This window comes from Oncorhynchus gorbuscha, linkage group LG06 (genome assembly GCF_021184085.1).
Source record: "Oncorhynchus gorbuscha isolate QuinsamMale2020 ecotype Even-year linkage group LG06, OgorEven_v1.0, whole genome shotgun sequence".
Taxonomy (NCBI): Eukaryota; Metazoa; Chordata; class Actinopteri; order Salmoniformes; family Salmonidae; genus Oncorhynchus; species Oncorhynchus gorbuscha.
The window spans coordinates 54,339,999-54,362,698 of NC_060178.1; the positions used below are offsets into that span (position 1 = coordinate 54,339,999).

General features: G+C 41.0%; 1 protein-coding gene across 2 annotated transcripts in view; it reads right to left on the reverse strand.

Annotated features, from left to right (window-relative positions):
• Positions 1-17,592: 17,592 nt before the first annotated feature.
• The window catches only part of pprc1 (PPARG related coactivator 1), a 38,019-nt gene continuing 32,911 nt past the window's right edge, over positions 17,593-22,700 (reverse strand). For both annotated transcript variants that reach the window (XM_046353540.1, XM_046353539.1), the window contains 2 exons: positions 21,569-21,720; positions 17,593-18,597 (listed from right to left, as the gene is read on the reverse strand). In XM_046353540.1, coding sequence (XP_046209496.1) covers positions 18,494-18,597; positions 21,569-21,720 — 256 coding nt within the window. In that variant the 3' untranslated portion in view covers positions 17,593-18,493. The remainder of the gene's footprint in view (positions 18,598-21,568; positions 21,721-22,700) is intronic.

Below are 22,700 nucleotides of genomic sequence, written 5' to 3' on the forward strand. Positions count from 1 at the left end.
TTTCAACTCCCTCCAAAGATTTTCTATGGGGTCGAGATCTAGAGACTGGCTAGGCCACTCCAGGACCTTGAAATGTTTCTTACGAAGCCACTCCTTCGTTGACCGGGCAGTGTGTTTGGGATCATTGTCATTGTCATGGTGTTATTCATGTTATCAACCTTTGTATGATGAGCTGTTGAAGAAAATAAAAAATCAAGTTGGTTGAAGGAGTACCCACATGATGCCTGTCTGATGATGAACTTTTACCTCCTCATAAAAACAATCTGCTGGATTTGGACGATATGCTGTTTGCAGGTAGCGAACATCCTGAAATTGCACGAGCTTTTACCCAATATGCTCATCATAGAAACCTGTCCGTGATTTACTTGGTGCAGAATGTGTTTCACCAAGGTGAAAATAGCCGTACCATTAGTTTAAACGCCAATTACATGGTTTTGTTCAATAACCCTAGAGACAAACTACAAATAAACCTTCTAGCTCAGCAGATGTACCCAGGAAGGAAATCCTACTTTGTGGAGAGCTATGAGGACGCTACCAAAGTGCCATTTTCTTATTTCATCATGGATTTAAAATCAAATACTCCAGAACACCTGAGGCGCCGAACCGGCTTGTTCCCATGGGAGTGGCTGGCAGCTAACATTCCTAAAAAGTAACCGCTATGTCTCTGCGTTTAAAAATAAACCTGCCGCTCTTGAGAAGCCTAGTTAGGGCTACCGCTAAAGAACAGAATGCCATCTTGGGTCACTGTTCTTCAGATCTCATATTATCCCTATGTGAGATTGCTTTGCGAACATCCTGAAATTGCACAAGCTTTTACCCAATATGCTCATCATAGAAACCTGTCCGTGATTTACTTGGTGCAGAATGTGTTTCACCAAGGTAAAAATAGCCGTACCATTAGTTTAAACGCAACTTACCCTGACCCAATTAAAAAAATTAAAGAGACAAAAGACCGTGATCAAACGCTTTGCCAATAAAAGGGCCAGTCTTCACAAGGAAAGACATAGCATACAACAGTCTGGGGGTTTTCTTCTACCTTTACTAAGTATCGCCGTGCCCTTCATCACCAGCCTTATTGCTGCCAGAAGTGGGGGTTGAACACCATGTGTGATGGCAAATAAAATGTACTTGGTGCCTCAACAAGAGTTGGATAGACTTAAACAGCAATTACAGGGTCCTGAAAATATCAGAGAAACAGCGGAAAATGATTTTGATACGGCCATGAAGGATATTTTGAACCAAAAAGGATTGAACCCCTATGGTAATGTCCAAAAATACACACAACTCTTGCAAAGGTATTTGGCCTTGGTAAAACAAGGTGAGAGAGAGACCAACCAAAAGACTCAAAGGGGGCCACTACTTGGAATGACAATGGAGAGTTTATCTTTCAGGGCGCTGTTGTCAAGGGGCGGCAGGGTAGCCTAGTTGTTAGAGCGTTGGACTAGTAACCGAAAGGTTGCAAGTTTGAATCCCAGAGCTGACAAGGTACAAATCTGTCGTTCTGCCCCTGAACAGGCAGTTAACCCACTGTTCCTAGGCCGTCATTAAAAATAATAATTTGTTCTTAACTGAATTGCCTAGTAAAATAAAGGAAAAATAAAGTAAAAAAGGGTTCTCCCACTTGCTTAAAAGTACCACGGCAGCCTGCAAGATTGCTGATGACAGAAGACCTCCCGGGTGGTGTCAGTTTCTTAAGGCGCTGGCAATCTTCAACATTCCACTCTCTCGGGTGTACCAAACTATAAGCTTCGTCAACAGATTCAAACTTTAAAACAAAAACCTTCAATGAGCTACAGCACCCCTAAAGATGTTCTAACAACCCCTCCCCCCTTTGAAAGGACTGATGATAACTCCCCTGAACGTCTCCGGACCTTATCCTGATCTCTCAGGGTGGTTAGACTTCTGAATGACTCTGATTAAATTCAATCAATTTTATTTGAAAAATTATACAATTTAACATTTCTGACATTCTTGAAACATTTGACGTGAGCATACACCTTGATTACAGGGTCTTAAAGGACACATACTTTAACACTTTTGATATTTTCAAACAAAACAATCTACAACGCTATCATTACTTCTTAAATCATCATTATAAAGAGACATAACATCTTCAAAAGAAACTCGACGGGCTCTTTGGCATAGGTAGAATACACAGTGTTGACCACATGTAGTGGAAAGGTTATCTTGTACTTGTTTGATGCTGTAGTAGATATATCCATTTTTAGTCAAAAATTGTTTAATAGATTTGAGGAAAATTTGTGAAAATCCGGGGGGAAAGCCGTAGGAATAAAAAAAAAGAGATTTTGTTTCCCTCCGTCTTCTAATGTCACAGCTAGTCAATGTTCACCCGGCATGTGTTTAGGATGGGTATTGACAAGAAGCATGGCCGGTCACTCCGGCCATTTCTCAATAGGTAATTCATGACAAGCCCACACTCCACAAAATAGTTTTCCAATCAAGCGGCTCATGAGAACTTCTAGCTCTTGATGTCTTTGCTCAACGATCCTTAATAATAATCCACTAAGACTTGTCTTCGGGCATTCACTTCCAAGATTGAATCAGAGCATGCATAAACAATCATTCTAACTGTACAGGCTAAAGATGTACGGAAACACATTTCCAGCCTGAGGGTACCTTGGGACACCACAGAGAGATTTCCTGAGGTGTCATCATCAGGTGATAAATTGAAAGCATACAGAGGGTATAACCCTCTGCAAAATCATTTCTGTCAATAGGTTAAGAGAGATCTTTTAGATGCCTCCCGGTAACCAGGAATAGATTGTAAAATTCTCACACAGATATGTTGTGTAAGGGTTTTCCTCCTCTTCGTCTGAAGAGGAGGTGTAGCAAGGATCGGACCAAGAAGCGGCGTGGTAAGTCTCCATGGTTGTTTATTTAAAAAAATAAACTGAACACTCAATGACTACAAAACAATAACTGTGAACAAAAACCGAAACAGTACTGTGTGGCGAACAAACACAGGCACGGAAACAATCACCCACAAAACAACAGTGAAACCCAGGCTACCTAAGTATGATTCTCAATCAGAGACAACTAACGACACCTGCCTCTGATTGAGAACCATACTAGGCCAAACACAGAAAACCAACCTAGAAACACAAAACAGAGAATGCCCACCCAACTCACGTCCTGACCAACTAAAACAAACAAATAACACAAGAACTAGGGTCAGAACGTGACATGTTGTTATTAAATTGCGGTTGGAAAGCCTTAGCAGGGACCTGACGTCCGTCCTGACAGAGAGCTACATACTCTGCATTGAAGTGTTGAAAATAAAAATAAGCTGTCTGTATTAGAGGCGTTGATCAACCAAACCCATAACCATGAAGCGGGGTAAAGGGCCTAGAAAAAAGGTTTTCTTGACTACAGATTCTACTGCCCACCGGTATGCCAAAGGTTTAAATGGTAATTCTTTGGCGAGGGTAAAGGACATTTCCTTTCATCAAACCCTGTGAATGACCCAGACGAACGGCCGGAGATACAGACACTTTATTTATAAAAAGCGTTGCCCCCAATACTTTTAAACTAAAGTCACCGTCTTGGGCAGACATCAGAGAAAACTCATCCTTGGCCCTAGTTAATTTTAGCCTTAAATCAATCAAGTTTAAGAGTAAACGTTCTTGAAGGAAAATGTCAGAGTGTATAGGCCCTAGCGGATGAAACTCTCAATTTTCGGCACAGTAGCGAGCACGTGCAGACAGTCCTTTGTTTGCACCGGTGGAAGGGTCTGTAGATTCCATAGAGACTCCTGCAGTATCCTTGCTAAACAGCCCGGCACTGAATTGTGTCTTGAGAGTGTCTTCGGAGAAGTTTAGAAAACATTCCATGATGGCCCTATAAGGGTAGGTGGCACTGCTTTGACTGATTAGGCGTTCACCCAAAGTCACATCCACGTGGGAGAAGATGGTCGTCAAGGGGTAATTAATGAGACTCACTTTTGCATCATTTGCAATATTAGTACCATCTCTTTTGGTCACTTTGAGACGTAAATGCAATAAGGTGTTGTTGAGGTTCAGGTAGTTGTCACCATGGCCTGGTATGAAAAATTCTAAATGACCATTGTCTGTAATGGCAGAGAGTGGGGCTATCTCCACATAACATGACCTATCTATTGAAAATTGGGTTAAGGGGGCCGTGAAAAGATTGAGCTCTGTCTTTATAGCTTCAGATGACATGCGGTGTAAAAGAGCCATGTTGCTTGTTCTTTTAGAAAATACTTCTGAGTATTCTTTTTGACGTTTTTGGTCCAGACCTCCTCACTTTACCACGTCTTTGACTTACTGAGTTTCATTTAACAGTTAACCTCCGCTAGGGGCTGGCCTGCGCCTTATACCCAGAGGTCTATTTTTTGGTCTTCGTGGCAACAGCATAAGCCCCGAGCCTTCTTGATGCTCGGCATCTAATGACACCTTTCTGGTCATAGCATTGGCTACAACCTCACAATATTTTTAGCAGCTGATTTTATATGTGGTTTGGCTATATTGAGGCCTCTCTTTATAAACGGTAAAACCATCCTAAAGAGGTTACGAAATGTCTCCTATCCCCGAACCGTACATGGTCGGGGATCCGTGATAGCCGGGTAATCCATTACCCACTTGATCAACATAGTATGAGACATAGCGGTTAGGGTCGAGATGGTGGTTGTGTTCCATAACCATTTGAATTTATTTGTATAATGTTTATAAATATATATATAATACTAATAATATATTAGATATGTAGAGAGGTTTTGGTGGGTCTAAAGTGGAGTTTTACGATATGTAAATTCGATGTTTTCATTCTGATCCGTTTTAAGATAAACCAGAATGTTTTCAATATATTTCTTGCTTACAGGTACATAGTATGGCTTGTCATAGTTAACAGTGACTCCATAACCATCATTTCCCTCTATATGCACTGTTCTCAGGAGGGGCACATATCTGTCTCCTACCCTTTGATAGGATATGATGTCGGTATACACAAATATGTTGTAAAACCCAGCATGTATATCCGCAGGGAATGGGAATAATCTATCACTCACATACGTCCATTTATTTGAACTCATCCTCAACATGTAGGCTAAATTACCTCTGGTCTTTATACCCCCATCAGCAGCCACTGAGATTTGTATACGTTTATGAAAAGGGTTGTAGTTCAAGAGTATTTCCATATTGTTCAGGGTTAGGTGTTCGTTCAACTCTGAGACAATCCTGTCGACGGTTCTATAGCACCCTTTTTTTAACCTTTATAAGTTTCGGGGGTTGCAATATCCTTTTGCAATAAATATCACGGTCCTTATCCTTGATATTATACCAACTATGGGGGTATGTTATCTCGCTGAGACCTACTTCCCAGGCCTCTGATAACTCTATAGGCTTTGGAAAATTGGTTGTATAATTCTAACTTTGGTTATTCATATACTGTATCTATAACTGTTAACATGTAGAGATTTCCATCATTTTTATCTGCAAGGGCCTGCATGTCACATAGATCTGCCTGAAACTGGGACAAGGTATGGGTTTTTCGCACAGGTTTATGCAGTGTAAGCATCCTGCTCTGCTCATTCATTCACTTGAGCAGTGCCTAACCTGCTACCTGTTTCTTCAGGTATAGCTCTCTGTAACCGCTCCTTACCCTCCTAAGACCCTGGGTTAGAGGGGGTATAATAAATGTTTTTCAACATCTGCTCCGCCATTCTTCTTGCCTCTCTGATGTACAACGTTAATGAGCTCCTTTCAAATAACGAGAACATTTCATTTTCATTTTGAATTTATGATGTATACAGACAATTCAGGATACGTAGCAGGATACTAGTCTCCGTTTTCTCAAAGATCCAGGCATGCAAACACCTTGTATATTTGGTTTATATTTACAGGCTTGTGTCGATGAATTTTTAAATATTATATAAGTATATAAACAACAAATATGATACATGTTACAATTTAACAGTGTTTCAAACAAATAAAGTAAAATCTTAGACAAGGTTGTTTCTAGTTCTTCAGAATCATCCACAAGACGGGATACCAGTTGTGTCCATTGTAGACTCTCGCCCGCATGTCGTACATGATTCATGATTTGCTCCATTTTGAGCACACGCTCTGCATTAGCCCATGTATTGTGGGTTGTGTAAAACGATGCATTGTTCACTTTTTCAATAATTTGCTGCATAACATTTGTAAGTTCTCTCAAAATATTTTATTTATTTATTCTCTCTAACATCATATGCATATAGTTACCCATTGCTTTACATCTAAATAAAAAATATGTATTGTTACTCGGTCTCTTGCAGTTTATTGAGCCAGAAAGTCACCACACCAGCCACCAAAGCTTCCTTGTATTTGTTGTTGTCCACCAGGGTGTGCCGGATTTCTTTGAGTTCCTCGTGGATGTAGATCGCCTCCTTCAGTTCATGTAGGAAAGCCTCGGTTACCCCGTAAACTCTGGGAATAGACGGCACAAGACCCATAGACTCCAGGGCTCTGACCGCCGAAGGTATAAACCGGCTGGACCACAGTCTTTTCACCAGCTTCTCAAAATGGTTGGAGCGGTAGTACCGTGGGGGGTCGTATAAACATGGATGTCGTCATTGGCTGGGGTGTTTGAGCTCACAACCGATGCATTTTTCTCTTATATACTCTTCAATCACCATGTCTAAAAGTGCGGCTACAGAGACCTTGATGGCGTCCACCAAAATAGTACTGACCACCCCATCAAACACATCCTCAGGCGGTGTACATCTAGGTGGTGTTGGGGGTCTTGCCTGAGGGGAGTAGAATGGAGGGCTGTGAGGCATAGAGTCCTTAGGGTCTGGTACCCATGACGTATTGGAGTCCTGGTATATGAATATCCATGGTATATGCTGAAATGAAGAACTGGAGGCTTTATGGGCACTCCTTTTATTGTTGAACCAGTCCTTTGGTATCAGGGCGTGGTTAACGTAGCAGTAGTACTTAGTTCTTCGGGGGCTGAACCTTCTGAGGATGACCCTTCTTGGGGTTCCTTTTAATCATGCACTTCCTTAGCCAAACAATGCTCTGCCATTGTTGGCTCTGTACAAAAAGAGCATCCACCAACTCACATTTTCAATTCCATTAGATCCCAACTTTTAAAAGGAAGCATACGCAACCTAAAATCCCCAGTCAGGCCACCATCCCTGTTGTTGCCTTTGCCGATTTCCTCGTTGCTGATATAGAACTCCACGCCCCCACATGGAAGTCCATTCTTTTTTTGTATTTTAACCCTATGAAATATTCTTCCTGAGGAGTTAGGGGCACCTTCCCAACGAGTCTCGTAGCCCGTGAACAAGCCACCTTGCGAAAAACCTGCCAGTCTTCAAGCTTGTAGTCCACTCCTAAAGTCTGGTCTGTATATTCTTCTCCTTCGGCTACGGTATCACTCTACAGGCCGGGTAATCAAACAGATAACCCCATTGCTGTCCATTAGACATCATCACTTGATCTTTCAGCGCCGTTGCGGGCGGTATTTGGGTTCTATACATATTTAGAAACCGCTTTTTTGGCGCATCGTATATTGATGCTTTATCCTCAGAGCTTTCTCTATGTTTCAACCAAGGTCCTGCTTCCGCTGTTACGGTCTTCACGTGTGTCGCTGATCACAAAAAACATGTTCAATTTCTTTAGTGGTTTATCATGGGCGCTTGTGTTCTGGGGCTTATTTATAATGCGTCTGTCCCCCCAATACCCCCAGACATTCCTGTTTCTTAGACAACAGCCCTAAGGTCACTAAAACAGGGTGGGGGCCATACTCTTTCAATATATGGGCATACACGTGACCCATGACAAAGGGTCATAAATCACACGTTTGACGTGTGCCGTCTACTGTATTCTCTCTCACAGCAGTAGGCTATAAGCATGAATGTTTCAGAATGCAATCAATTAGCGGGAAAAAAATATTCTTAAAAGCTACCGCGATTATGCATGTAATGCTTTATTATAAAGGTGCATTTTTATAGTGAAAATTATCTTCCCAAAACTTGAAACTCACGGCTGCGTATGTATGCCAGTTAGGCTCTACACCCGTTGTAAAGCAGATAAATGTTATTCATTTAGTTATTTGGCCACTTTAGTTGTGATACAAACGTTAGAGGCCTATGGGCTAGGGAACAGGAGGTGTGCGACTACGATTTGAAAAAGTAGCAAAAAAAGGCGTGCTGTTTCTTTCCTTACTGTATATAGCCCATCATTCACAAGTGATATGCTAATATTGTCACCTATCAGACTATTCTTTATTTAATCTTGTCTTTACATATATTAAAAATGAATGGACCATTATCATGCACCTGTCTCGGAGCAGGGGGAAAAAATACATGTCATCTATGCACTTAAATACCGAATGGAGGACGCTTTTCCCTTGGTTAATTTTCATGCCAGCCAGGTAGGCTATTTTATTTGACCTTTATTTAACTATTTAAACTATTTAACTATGCAAATCAGTTAAGAACAAATTCTTATTTTCAATGATGGCCTAGGAAAAGTGGGTTAACTGCCTTTTTCAGGGGCAGAACGACAGATTTGTACCTTTTCAGCTTGGGGATTTGAACTGGCAACCTTTCGGTTATTTGTCCAATGCTCTAACCACTAGGCTACGCTGCTGCCCCAGCGAAGCAATGTGCTTAATATTAGTCAAGTTGATAAATAAATATACAGTATACTAGGCCTAGCCTATAAAAAGCTGATGGGATTCTCCTCAAAACTCGTGTTTTCTCACGCAATTGTATAGCCTATAGAAATGTTGAGCTTATGGGCTCTCATGAAGTGTTTGATTCAATTCTCAATTACATTTGCATTGATGTCAGAGTTATTATAGGGACAATAGAGTGCTGAGTAGCAGGCAGTTAGCAAGTTTGGTAGACTACTAATGACCATCAGCAGCATCAGAGCTTGGAGAAGCCTAGTTTCCATTTTCTGAATGGTCACGTTGGATTTGACTATGGTCATGACTCATAACCACTGGTGTGGCAGTAATATGGTCACCATAATAGCCCTAGGCTTGGATTATTGAGTCATTATTAGTTTTACACATCAGACATGACTCTGCCATTGTGCTGTAGAATTTGTGAATGTTGTTTCTTGTATAATAAATGATATACATTAATTTATACTGGATTAAGTGTACATTTTCATTCATTGTAATCTCGTTAGTTACCGTGCATTCGGAAAATATTCAGACCTCTAACCCTTTTCCACATTTGGTTGTGTTACAGCTAGGGATGCGAGATAAATCGGTGAACATATGTAATCGGCCGATGTTAGTGAAAAATGCCAACATCCGTATCGCCAATGTCTAGTTTAACGCCCAATGTGCAAAATCGATGTCAAAGCTGACGTGCATACCTATATAACGAAGGTACATGACGGAATTCATTGCCCTTGACAATTAACTGTTCTCTGTCGCGTGGGTGATGTTGGCTTTTGCTGACTGGTCGAGCAAGTGCGCTATTTTTCCGATGTTGCCCTACTGGAGTAACACAGTAATAGCGTCCCTGCTATTAGCTTCACAACATACATATTATGGAATGCCATTTGGGTCTTTGCGTGTCAAAAAGTATACAGTAACACTGTTAAAGCTGTACAAAAAAATCAGCAATCACCGGCCACGAATGTGTTTACAATACTGCGTTGGTAATAAAGCATCATTTGTTCGACCGCAACTTCTGGGGTAGCTAGCTTGAGCCAGCCTGAAAGCCTGTTTCTAGTAGAAACTGCAATCATTATCATTATTCTTAGCAATGATTTAGGAATCCTTGTAAGTATTAGCTAGGTTGCCACTTGTTCACCTATTGAAATTGAATTTAAGTTCATGAAAATAAATAGCTACCCAGCTACTTAACCCTGTTTCCCAAAGCTAATGTTATAAGCAGCCAGCTAGCTTCATCTGGCTAGTAAGGCTCTACCGGACTGGGTTATGTGTTGTGAAGCTAGACACGATAAGGATTAGGCACAATAGTGGAATTTGCGGGTTACTTTCAAAATAAAAGTATGAAACAGTGATGCAAATGAATACAAATAGTAGAACTATGCCATACTTCTATTTTGATGGCTAACCGCAAAGTCCACTATTGTGGCTAAACCTTATTGTGGCTAGCTTCACATAGATGGGTCCGATCACCATTAATCAAATAAGAACGGTCTTATAATATATGCCATTTAGCAGACGCTTTTATCCAAAGCGACTTACAGTCATGTGTGCATACATTCTACGTATGGGTGGTCCTGGGGATCGAACCCACTACCCTGGCGTTACAAGCGCCATGCTCTACCAACTGAGCTACAGAAGGACAATGTGGGTTATTTTAGATGACACCTAGCTATAAAAAACCCAGCAAAACAATTAAATGTCCTCTCACTGTCAACTGCATTTATTTTCAGCAAACTTAACATGTGTAAATATTTGTATTATTAACATCAGATTCAACAACTGAGCAGGGACCCTGGGCATCTTTCTTTTGGTGTTTTTCCAGAGTCAGTAGAAAGGCCTCTTTAGTGTCCTAAGTTTTCATAACTGTGACCTTAATTGCCTATCGTCTGTAAGCTGTTAGTGTCTTAATGACCGCTCCACAGGTTCATACCATTTTTATGATTAATTGAACAAGCTTGGGAAACAGTGTTTAAACCCTTTACAATGAAGATATGTGAAGTTATTTGGATTTTTACAAATTATCTTTGAAAGACAGGGTTTTGAAAAAGGACGTTTCTTTTTGCTGAGTTTAGTTAGCTCGCTAACTATAGCTACTGAAACAGATTGTCGTTTTGCTATGTTTTTGGGGAAAAACATTGTTTGCATCCATGAGCTAGCTAGCTTTTTTTATGACCAGCACTGTAGGTGCGTGAGACAACTTTACCAGCATCACAGCATATGTATTGATGAATCGCTGTGACATATGAAATACGAGTGAGAGTAATCAATGTTTAATAACTATGTAAAACATGTATGAAAGCGTTAAATTATTATGTGACGTGCAGTCATATTCAGGTCCTGATTGGTCAATAAGCTTATTTGACATGTCAAAGACCCAAACGGTGTTCCATAGAAATCCTGTTTGAGAATGAAACGACTGAACAAATGAACAAAACAGCACAGCAAGTAAGTGAAAGAAATAGGTTTTGATTGTTTTACTGGTAATGGGGACATATGTAAATGCCAACAAAATAACTTTTCGTTCAGTGTGGTGTAAGAAACCTTTATTTAACTAGGGAAGTCAGTTAAGAACAAATTGTTATTTACAATGACTGCCTACCCCGGTCAACGTTGGGCCAATTGTGCGCCGCCCAATATGGGACTCCCAATCACGGCCGGATGTGATATAGCCTGGATTCGAACCAGGGACTGTAGTCACGCCTCCTGTACTGAGATGCAATGCCTTAGACCGCTGCGTCGATGTGTGTGTGTTAATTATTTAACTGTACTAGAATGCTTAGAAGGTAATCAGTATTCTTTTTTTGGCAAGGAAAATATCGGATATCGGCCAAAAATGTAATATCGGTGCATCACTAGCTACAGCCTTTTCCTCATCAATCTACACACAATACCCCATAATGACAAAGCAAAACAGGATTTTAGAAATGTTGGCAAATAAAAAACACTGAATAATCACATTTCCAAAAGTATTCAGACCCTTCACTCAATACTTTGTTGAAGCACCTTTGGCAGTGATTACAGCCTCGGTTCTTCTTGGGTATGAAGCATGGCACACCTGTATTTGGGGAGTTTCTCCCAGTCTTCTCCACAGATCCTCCCAAGCTCTGTCAGGTTGGATGGGGAGCGTCGCTGCACAGCTATTTTCAGGTGTCTCTAGAGATGTTTGGGCCACTCAAGGACATTCAGAGACTTGTCCCGAAGCCACTCCTGCTTGGCTGGGTGCTTAGGGTCGTTGTCCTGTTGGAAGGTGAACCATCGCCCCAGTCTGAGGTCCTGAGCACTCTGGAGCAAGTTTTCATCAAAGATCTCTGTACTTTGCTCTGTTCATTTTTCCCTCAACCCTGACTAGTCTCCCAGTCCCTGTCGCTGAAAAACAGAAATACCGGTCATACCTCTCATGGGTGAGGATCCAAGGCCTCAGATCAGCTTGGCAAATGGCAGACGATGACCAGACCCTTCTCAAATTAGGGAGGGGAATCTCCCTCCTGCTTTTCATTATCAGTGAAAGTAATGCCTTTGTCCCCCAGAAGACTTTTTCCGCCAAAACTGTAACACCCAAAAAGTGAATATTGGAACAATATTTCTAAGATGAGAATGTTAGGAATGGTCATTAGGGAATAATCATGTCACATTGTTTATTATTTTGTGATGTCATTAAGAATGGTATCAAGAAAATACTGTAACTCAATGTGTACCCATTTTATGTCAAGTTCTCTTCCAATACGTTGTCTCTGTAATAAGAAAATGGATTAAACTATTTTTGTTAAGATAGGAATATGATTTTAGTGTCAAATGACAATTATCTTTCATATAAACTATGCACAGTGACTAGCCATGCCCCGAGTGAGATCAGAGATTGTGTCAGCATGATGGAATGCTCCTTTTTACCCAAGGGCATAAAAAGCCTTGGTACGGAAATTCACACGAGACCAGGAAAGTGTGGAGCATCAGCTACATGTGGGAAATGGTTAGAACCTAGCCTCAACACGAGTTGAAGAAAATAACCTCACCTACCAGACCAGAAACACCATCAGTCTGCAGCTGCAGCTCTACCAGACCAGAAACAGTCAGTCTGCAGCTGCAAGGTGTAAAGTGGTGTGGAACTTTGACTATCTACCCAAGGATGAAAATAGGTGAGAATCTCACCTCAGACGATCCCTGGTACAGCTGATTAGCTTTTCTCGATATCTAATGTAAGGCAGCTAATTTAAACGACTATCCTACTACGCTCATCACAATTGGAGATGGTACAACTAAGAAGGACATTGTGACTTCTGGTGGACAATCAGAGCATGTACAAGTGGCCTACAGGAAACTCTCACCGAAACAACTTTCCAAGAGGGCTTCGTTCTGACAGAGAAAGGGGAACGACATTCAACACGTAAATTAATTTCTTATCCCCAAACGGGCAGAAGTTCATGTGCAAGGTATGTGATTAATGTGAGGACAGTCCTAGAATGTATCCACAATACAGGTCCCCTTTCACTATCTCTTTCCCAACCCTCTCCATATGTGTAACAAGCAGTCATATCTTGTCAGTCCACTAGGGACTTGTCTCATGAAAGTGTGTATGTGTATTCTGTGTTATTATTTAGTTAGTAAATAAATGATGAAACCAATGTGTAGTACTGAATAATAAGCAAAAGTTTGGGTTCTTGCGGATGCAAGGTCATGACTGTTTAGAATGAGAACTGATATGAGGTAATGATGAATAAGTTATTTATCAATATATTGTTATCTCTTCTATAGTTTAAATCGGGAGATGGTATCTCGTTAAACAACTTCCGTTGTGCCTCAAATTCCTAATGAGTTAGTTGTTACATTAATTTAATCAGGTAACAATTAAACATAGTGGATTGAATAAATAAGTCATCACATTAATGAAAGTCATGACATACCTTTAAGTATTCAGACCCTTCACTATGAGACTCAAAATTGAGCTCAGGTGCATCCTGTTTCCATTGAGCATCCTTGATTGGATGTGGGTTTACCTGTGGTAAACTGGACATGAGGCACACACCTCTCTATATAAGATCCCACAGTTGACAGTGCATGTCAGACAAAAACCAAGCCATGAGGTCGAAGGAATTGTCCGTAGAGCTCAGAGAACGGATTGTGTTGAGACATAGATCTGGGGAAGGGTACCAAAAAATGTCTGCAACATTGAAGGTCCCCAAGGACACAGTGGCCTCCATCATTGTTAAATGTAAGAAGTTTGTAACCACCAGGACTCATCCTAGAGCTGGCAACGTGGCCAAACTGAGCAATCGGGGGAGCAGGGCCTTGGTCAGGGAGGTGACCAAGAACCCGATGGTCACTCTGACAGAGCTCCAGAGTTCCTCTGTGGCATTGGGAGAACCTTCCAGAAGGACAACCATCTCTGCAGCACTCCACCAATCATTGCTTTATGATAGAGTGGCCAGACGGAAGCCCCTCAGTAAAAAGGCACATGACAGACCGCTTGGAATTTGACTGAAGGACTCAGAGACCATGAGAAACAAGATTCTCTGGTCTAATGAAACCAAGATTGAACTCTTTGGCCTGTATGCCAAGCATCACATCTGGATAAAACCTGCCACCACCCCTACTGTGAAGCATGGTGGTGGCATCATCATGCTGTGGGGATGTTATTCAGCAGCAGGGACTGGGAGACTAGTTAGGATCGAGGGAAATATGAACGGAGCAAAGTACAGAGATATCCTTGATGAAAAGCTGCTCCAGATCGCTCAGGACCTCAAGACTGGTGCGAAAAGTGTACCTTCCAACAGGACAACGACCCTAAGCACCCAGCCAAGACAACGCAGCAGTGGCTTCGGGACAAGTCTCAATGACCTTGAGTAGCCCAGCCAGAGCCCGGACTTGAACCCAATCGTACATCTCTGGAGACCCTGAAAATAGCTGTGCAGCAACGCTCCCCATCCAACCTGACAGAGCTTGAGAGGATCTGCAGAAAATAAAATGGGAGAAATTCCCCAAATACAGGTGTGCAAAGCTTGTAGCGTCATACCCAAAACACGAGGCTGTAATCGCTGCAAAACGTGCTTCAAAGTAAAGCGTCTGAATACTTTTGTAAATGCTTTTTTTGTATAAATTAGCAAACATTTCTAAAAGACTGTTTTTGCTCTGTGGTTATGGGGTATGGTGGTTTATTTCTCTCAATCTACATGATCTAATAAATGTTTTATCAATAAGGCTTTAACCTTACAAAATGTGGAAAAAGGGGTCTGAATACTTCCTGATTATAATGTACAATCATGTTCATTGATTGGGTTAAAACGAACCGTCTCTTCAAAACGAGCGGACCAATGAAGACTCATTGTCTACGCCTCGCTCTAAACCTCGCCCTTCACGGAAAAATAATGCCAAAACTCGCAAATCGAAAAGACTGGCAGTGAAAGCAAAATATATAAGTAGCGTAACCAAAAGGTAGTACATGCAGGTAAGAGCGTAGGCAAAATGTATTCAATAGGATTGGTCGCTGGGAAAGTTTAACCGAATACAATTTTTGCATTTATTTTCAAATATTTTTTTTTAATCATTTTGCTCTAGCTTTAAAATGACTTGCTTAGACGTTTTGCTTTTGAGGTCTTATTCGTTTACAATTATATACATACAATTATATTCAATTGTTTGGTTTTTGATAACATTCATTGCGTCACCTGTCCTTGAGAATGTTACATTCTCAACTTTATTTTTCATGTTCACTATTTATTTTATTTTGAATTCAATACATAATGGCGTGAAATTGACTCCATAATCGCGCTGCATGAGGCAAATGGTAGTCACACCAGATACTGACTTGGTTTCTGATCCACACTTACCTTCAAAAAAATATATAGGTATCTGTGACCAGACTCATTTCTGTATTCCCCAGTCAGGTAAAATCCATAGATTAGGGCCTAATGAATTGATTTCAATTGACTGATTTCCTTATGAACTATAACATCTTTGATATATTTGCATTTATACTTTTATTCAGTATAGATCCATTCTCTGATCCTTTATTGGGTGTCAGATCATGCTGCAAGAGCTCTGATTGGTTGGAGGATGTCCTCCGGAAGTTGTCATAATTACTATGGAACGGGGCGAGAACCATTAGCCTCCTAGGTTTTGTATCCAAGTCAACGTATGCTGAGGACAGAAACTAGCTGGCCTTCGGCTCAATCATGGCGCTACCCTTCTGAGTGCTGTTGATGCTACTGTAGACCTTCTAAAAACAGTGTTTGATATCAATTATTGTGACATGAAAATATTTAGTAGTGATCTAAAAAGGACAAATCTAATGTTAATCATAGTTTCTCATTTCCTTTATTTCTTTTAAAAATGTATTTTAATCTTTTCATACAAATCTTCACTTCAATAGGTGTAAGCTTGCAAAAACAAAAGAAACAACCAAAACAAGACTGGTAGCTACAGTGCATTCGGAAAGTATTCAGACCACTTGACTTTTTCCACATTAGTCTTTTATAAAATGTTTCAATTATTTTATCATCAAATCAACACAATACTCCATAATGACAAAACAAAACAGGTTTAGACATTTTTGCCAAAGTATTAACAGATACCTTAATTACATAAGTATTCAGACCCTCCCTCCAAGCCAACTAACATCAAGGCGGTGGCCCGTTCCTGTAGGTTCATGCTCTACAACATCCGCAGAGTACGACCCTGCCTCACACAGGAAGCGGCGCAGGTCCTAATCCAGGCACTTGTCATCTCCCGTCTGGATTACTGCAACTCGCTGTTGGCTGTGCTCCCTGCCTGTGCCATTAAACCCCTACAACTCATCCAGAACGCCGCAGCCCGTCTAGTGTTCAACCTTCCCAAGTTCTCTCACGTCACCCCACTCCTCTGCTCTCTCCACTGGCTTCCAGTTGAAGCTCGCATCCGCTACAAGACCATGGTGCTTGCCTACGGAGCTGTGAGGGGAACGGCACCTCAGTACCTCCAGGCTCTGATCAGGCCCTACACCCAAATAAGGGCACTGCGTTCATCCACCTCTGGCCTGCCCGCCTCCCTACCACTGAGGAAGTACAGTTCCCGCTCAGCCCAGTCAAAACTGTTCGCTGCTCTGGCTCCCCAATGGTGGAACAAACTCCCTCACGACGCCAGGACAGCGGAGTCAATCACCACCTTCCGGAGACACCTGAAACCCCACCTCTTTAAGGAATACCTAGGATAGGATAAAGTAATCCTTCTCACCCCCCTTAAAATATTTAGATGCACTATTGTAAAGTGGCTGTTCCACTGGATGTCATAAGGTGAATGCACCAATTTGTAAGTCGCTCTGGCTAAGAGCGTCTGCTAAATGACTTAAATGTAAATGTAAGCCATGAGGTCAAAGGAATTGTCCGTAGAGCTGGGGCACAAATCTGGGGATGTGTACAAAAAAAGTCTGCACTATTCAAAGCCCCCAAGAACACAGTGGCAACAATCATTGTTAAATGGAAGAAGTTTGGAACTGCCCGGCCAAACTGAGCAATCGGGGCAGAAGGGCTATGGTCAGGGAGGAGACCAAGAACCAGAGCTCAAGTCTTCCTCTGTGGATAGCAAAACCTTCCAGATGGACAACCATCTCCGCAGCGCTTCACCAAACAGGCCTTTATGGTAAAGTGGCCAGACGGAAGCCACTCCTTAGTAAAAGGCATGACAGCCCGCTTGGCGTTTGCAAAAAGGCACCTACGGGACTCTCAGATCATGAGAAACAAGATTCTCTGGTCTGATGAAACGAAGATCTTTGGCCAGAATGACAAGCGTCATGTCTGGAGGACATCTGACACCATCCCTAAGGTGAAGAATGGTGGCAGCATTATGCTGTGAGGATGTTTTGGACTGGGAGACTAGTCAGGATTGAAGGAAAGATGAATGGAGCAAAGTACAGAGCTCATTGATGAAAATCTGCTCCATGGAGCTCAGGACCTCAGACTGGAACGAAGGTTCACCTTCCAAAAGGACAACGGCCCTAAGCACACAATGGAGTGGCTTCAGGACAGTCTCTGAATGTCCCCGAGTGGCCCAGCCAGAGTCCGGATCTGCAGAGAAGAATGGGAGAAACTCGCCAAATACAAGTGTACCAAGCTTACAGAGTCATACCCAATTAGACTAGAGGCTGTAATCACTGCCAAATGTGCTTAAACAAAGTAGAGTAAAAGGTCTGAACACTTTAATTTTTAATACATTTGCAAAAATTTCAAAATGGTTTTTGCTTTGACATTATGGGGTATTGTGTGTAGATTGATAAGGGGGAGAAGTTTTATTAACCCATTTTAGAATAAGGTTGTAAGGTAACAAAATGTGAAAAGTCAAAGGGTCTGAATACTTTCCGAATGCACTGTATATCACAAAGCAGGAAAATGTGTTATACAGCTAACATGTCGAAACATTCAGAAATAGCATTTCAGAGTTGAAAGATAGACAGGCTTGAAATGAACATGGCATGAATGATTTCACACTTAAACAACCCATATTAAAAAGGCAGACTTCCTCAATTCAACAGTTTCCAAATAATGATTCTGATATATTGCTTCAATCAATGACATTGATTACATTTGATTCTTGAATAGAACTATGCCTTATTAGCTTCGTACAATGCCTTAAACCAAGATGTAAAGGTTCTATTACTCTATCATTTCTGATTGCAGCTTTAAAACTGTCTTGTATGAACCAGAAAAGAGTTCTCTCTGCATGTAAATTAATGTTAGCTGGCTAATGTATCGACCGTGCGTTGTGGTCCACCCCTCAGTCAAGGCGAAGCCAACGATGATAGTGGGAGGAGCCTGCCAACGGCTCTGAGGTAAGTCTTAGTGTGGCGCCCCCAGTGGGCTGACCTCTGTTACCTCTTCAGACTCTTCTGGGCCTGCTTCAGTAAAGTGTCAAAGTCAAGGGCATCAAACTTGCCAGTCACGGGGGCCGAGGGGTCATACTCGCGGTTAGAATCTGGAGGAGTGAAGAGAGAAAGAAAATTAGTATTAGGCGGTATACCGGGGTATTTTGAAATACCCACTATGATTTAATGCTATAATTTGTATTTTTTATTTTAAGTCAGTATTCAATTGAGCATGTCAGATGGCATGTTTGTTAACCTCTTGAACCTCTGGGGGCAGCATTTCATTTTTGGAGGAAAAACGTTCCCGTTTTAAACAAGATATTTTGTCACGAAAAGATGCTCGACTATGCATATAATTGACAGCTTTGGAAAGAAAACACTCTTGACGTTTCCACAACTGCAAAGATATTGTCTGTGAGTGCCACAGAACTAATGCTACAGGCAAAACCAAGATGAAATTTCATACAGAAAGTGAGCCAGATTCTGAATGCGCGGTGTTCCAATGTCTCCTTACATGGCTGTGAATGCGCAAGGAATGAGCCTACACTTGTCGTTTCCCCAAGATGTCTGCAGCATTGTGACGTATTTGTAGGCATATCATTGGAAGATTGACCATAGACTACATTTACCAGGTGTCCGCTCGGTGTCCTCCCGACTATTGCATAATCTCCAGGTGCGTGCATTTTTCCATTTTGTTCAGAGGAGAAACCAAACTGCCACGAGTGATATTATCATCGAATAGATATGTGAAAAACACCTTGAGGATTGATTCTAAACAACGTTTGCCATGTTTCTGTCGATATTATGGAGTTAATTTGGGAAAAAGTTTGCCGTTGTAATGATTGAATTTTCTGTTTTTTTTCTCAGCCAAACGTGATGAACAAAACGGAGCGATTTCTCCTACACAAATAATATTTGGGGAAAAACTGAACATTTGCTATCTAACGGAGAATCTCCTCATTGAAAACATCCAAAGTTCTTCAAAGGTAAATAATTGTATTTGAATGCTTTTCTTGTTTTTGTGAAAATGTTGCCTGCTGAATGCTAGGCTTAATGCTATGCTAGCTATCAATACTCTTACACAAATACAAAAAAAAAAAAAAAAACTCTTTAAGGAATACCTAGGATAGGATAAAGTAATCCTTCTCACCCCCCCCTTAAAATATTTAGATGCACTATTGTAAAGTGGTTGTTCCACTGGATGTCATAAGGTGAATGCACCAATTTGTAAGTCGCTCTGGATAAGAGCGTCTGCTAAATGACTTAAATGTAAATGTACAAATGCTTGTGTAGCTATGGTTGAAAAGCATTTTTTTTTTATCTGAGAGGACAGTGTTGTTAACAAAAGGCTAAGCTTGTGAGTGAATATATTTATTTCATTTCATTTGCGATTTTCATGAATAGTTAACGTTGCGTTATGGTAATGAGCTTGAGGCTATGATTACGCTCCCGGATACGGGATTGCTCGACGCAAGAAGTTAAGAAATTTGCGTAGTGGTTTAAAAACGAGTTTGAATTACTCCAACCGAGTGTATATGTAAACTTCCGACTTCAACTGTATATTACAAACTGGCCCATCTGTAGCAATACAGCACAGCAGTGCTCAAGTTAACAAGTTTAAGTTCCTTCAGAAAGTATTCATACCCTTCGACTTATTCCCCATTCTTGCGTTGGATGTAATTTTAAAAAAATCTTAGAAAGTTAGAAAATCCAAAGTGTAATTAATACCTTCCCAATGCTCAAATGGATATTAAATGTCTTCATTTTACCCATCTACAAATAGGTGCTCTTCTTTGCGAGGCATTGGAAAACCTCCCCGGTCTATGTCGTTGGGTCTGAAATTCACTGCTCGACTGAGGCAACTTACAAATCATAATAAACACTATTATTGAACAAAGAGTGAGTCCATGTAACTTAAGCAAATGTTTACTCCTGAACTTATTTAGGCTTGCCATAACAAAGAGGTTGAATACTTGACTCAAGATGTCAGCTTTAAATTGATAAACATTAAAACATTTCTGAAAATATAATTCCACTTTGACATTATGGGATATTGTGTTGGCCATTGACAAAATCTAAATCGAATTAATATTTACATTTAGGCTGTAGCAGAAAAATGTGTAAAAAGTAAAGTGGTTTACATACTTTGATTGCCCTGTATTTCGAATATACGGATATCCGACAAAAATGAATCATACTATTCGAATAGTGACATTATTTCAAACCCCCATCCCTCCTTGTTCGTAACAACTACAAAGACATTGGCAACTTTGTTGTGAAGTGGGGCAGGGTAGCCTAGTGGTTAGAGCGTTGGACTAGTAACCGGAAGGTTGCAAGTTCAAACCCCCGAGCTGACTAGGTACAAATCTGTCGTTCTGCCCCTGAACAGACAGTTAACCCACTGCTCCTAGGCAGTCATTGAAAATAAGAATTTGTTCTTAACTGACTTGCCTAGTTAAATAAAGGTAAAAAAATACATACAAAAATAAAGTTCTGCGTTAGCGGAAACATGTATAAAGTAATGAACAAAAAAAACAGACCTAAATGACACAGCTGTTCTATGAGTGGTCTGAGGAAGCTTGTAAATAACTATGCATTTGGTTTGTTAATGTGCCAGCTAGCCACCTATATAGCTTGCAAGATCAAGCATCTTGGTTCGAGCAGAGCATCAAAATGAGATAGTTACACAACTAGGAACATGGTTGTCTGCCCATGGAATTTGCTTGAGCTTGTTAGCATTTAGCCAGCATCCACTATGGGAATTTGCTAGTACTTTGTTAGCATTTGATTGAATTTTTTGGATAAGAAATAGCACCCAGTGTGTGCATTTCCGGTAATACCGTATACCCTGGTATGGTACAGGAACAGTAGGTATGGAAATCTGGATTCCGTCCAACCCTAATTGGGAACAATCTTTGCTAGCTCTCCTTGATTCACTGCAATCAGATGTAGGTGTATACCAAGAAAGGTGACAGTACAATATGATCATTTTATCGTAATACTTACAACTAGTACCAGTGTTGACAACCAAAGAAATGGCATTCATATTTACACAAATTATTTCTATAACCCATGTTTTACCTAGATCAGCATAGCTAGTCTTGCAGAACTGTCTCCTTCCTCCGAAGCAAAGGTTAAAGGGGAGTTCGTCAGGCTTACGGAGCTTGCTGCCGTTCTCGATGGCCGTGAATGCATCCTTCGTATCGTAGTAGGTCACAAACCCATAGTTATCCCTGTCACAGAGATTGAATAGCAAATATTAAACATGCAGGAGACCGAGGGTTGGAAGACATTCTAAAATTCAAAAGACAAACATTTGCATTAATTAGTGGACAATGTTGGGTAGTCCCTCCCTGTTGGTTGGTTTTCTGCTGCTTGGTGACATGAACACTACTAGATCGTGTTGAGGTGTGAGTTCTTAAGAGCCACTGGTGGTTTAGCCTGGTTGTTGCTGTAGCAGCTGTAGTTTGGCCTGAGAGACCACGGAAAGGGTCAAGCAAGGGTTGGTGTTCTGGGTCTGGGAAGAAAATTAGTCTTCAAGATGTGTTCAGCAAGCACAAAATGTTTAGCGACGGAAGTGGTAAGAACATGGATGTGGCGGTCAACAAATTTTGTCATAACCATCATGCAAGTAACAGCTGGTATTACAGTCATTTACCATTAATTAACAAACACGTTTAGCATCTTCGGGGTTCCACGCTTAGCCAACAAGCAACTAAATGCAGACATTTGAAACATCTACACTTCAAAAAAGTCAAATAAAGTCATGCAATATAGCCTAGACCATCAAAATAGATCCACTTTAGGCAGGTGAAAATGTAGCACATTTTACAAGAACAGAATAGCATATTCTGAGCCATCCTTATGTTAGGCTCTGCCCTTGATATGCCATGTGACTATGGTCTACACTAGTTTATTTAGCAGACAAGATTTGCTTATAATTCCCGTGGCATTATTTTATAGTAAGAATAAAATTCAACATAGCTGAATAAAATAAAAAGGATAATTCTCTCCAAACGATTTCCCATGGAGTGCGCACATGCTGCATGCAATTTGGTGTTGAGAATTTGAAAAAATAATTGTGACACAAACCTTGTTTTGATTTCTAATACATTCTAAGGCTGCATGATGCGACCAATGATGATTTGAAAAAAGTGAAGCCGCGTTTCTTGTGTAGGCTGGGTGGCGCAGTGGTTAAGGGCGCTGTACAGCA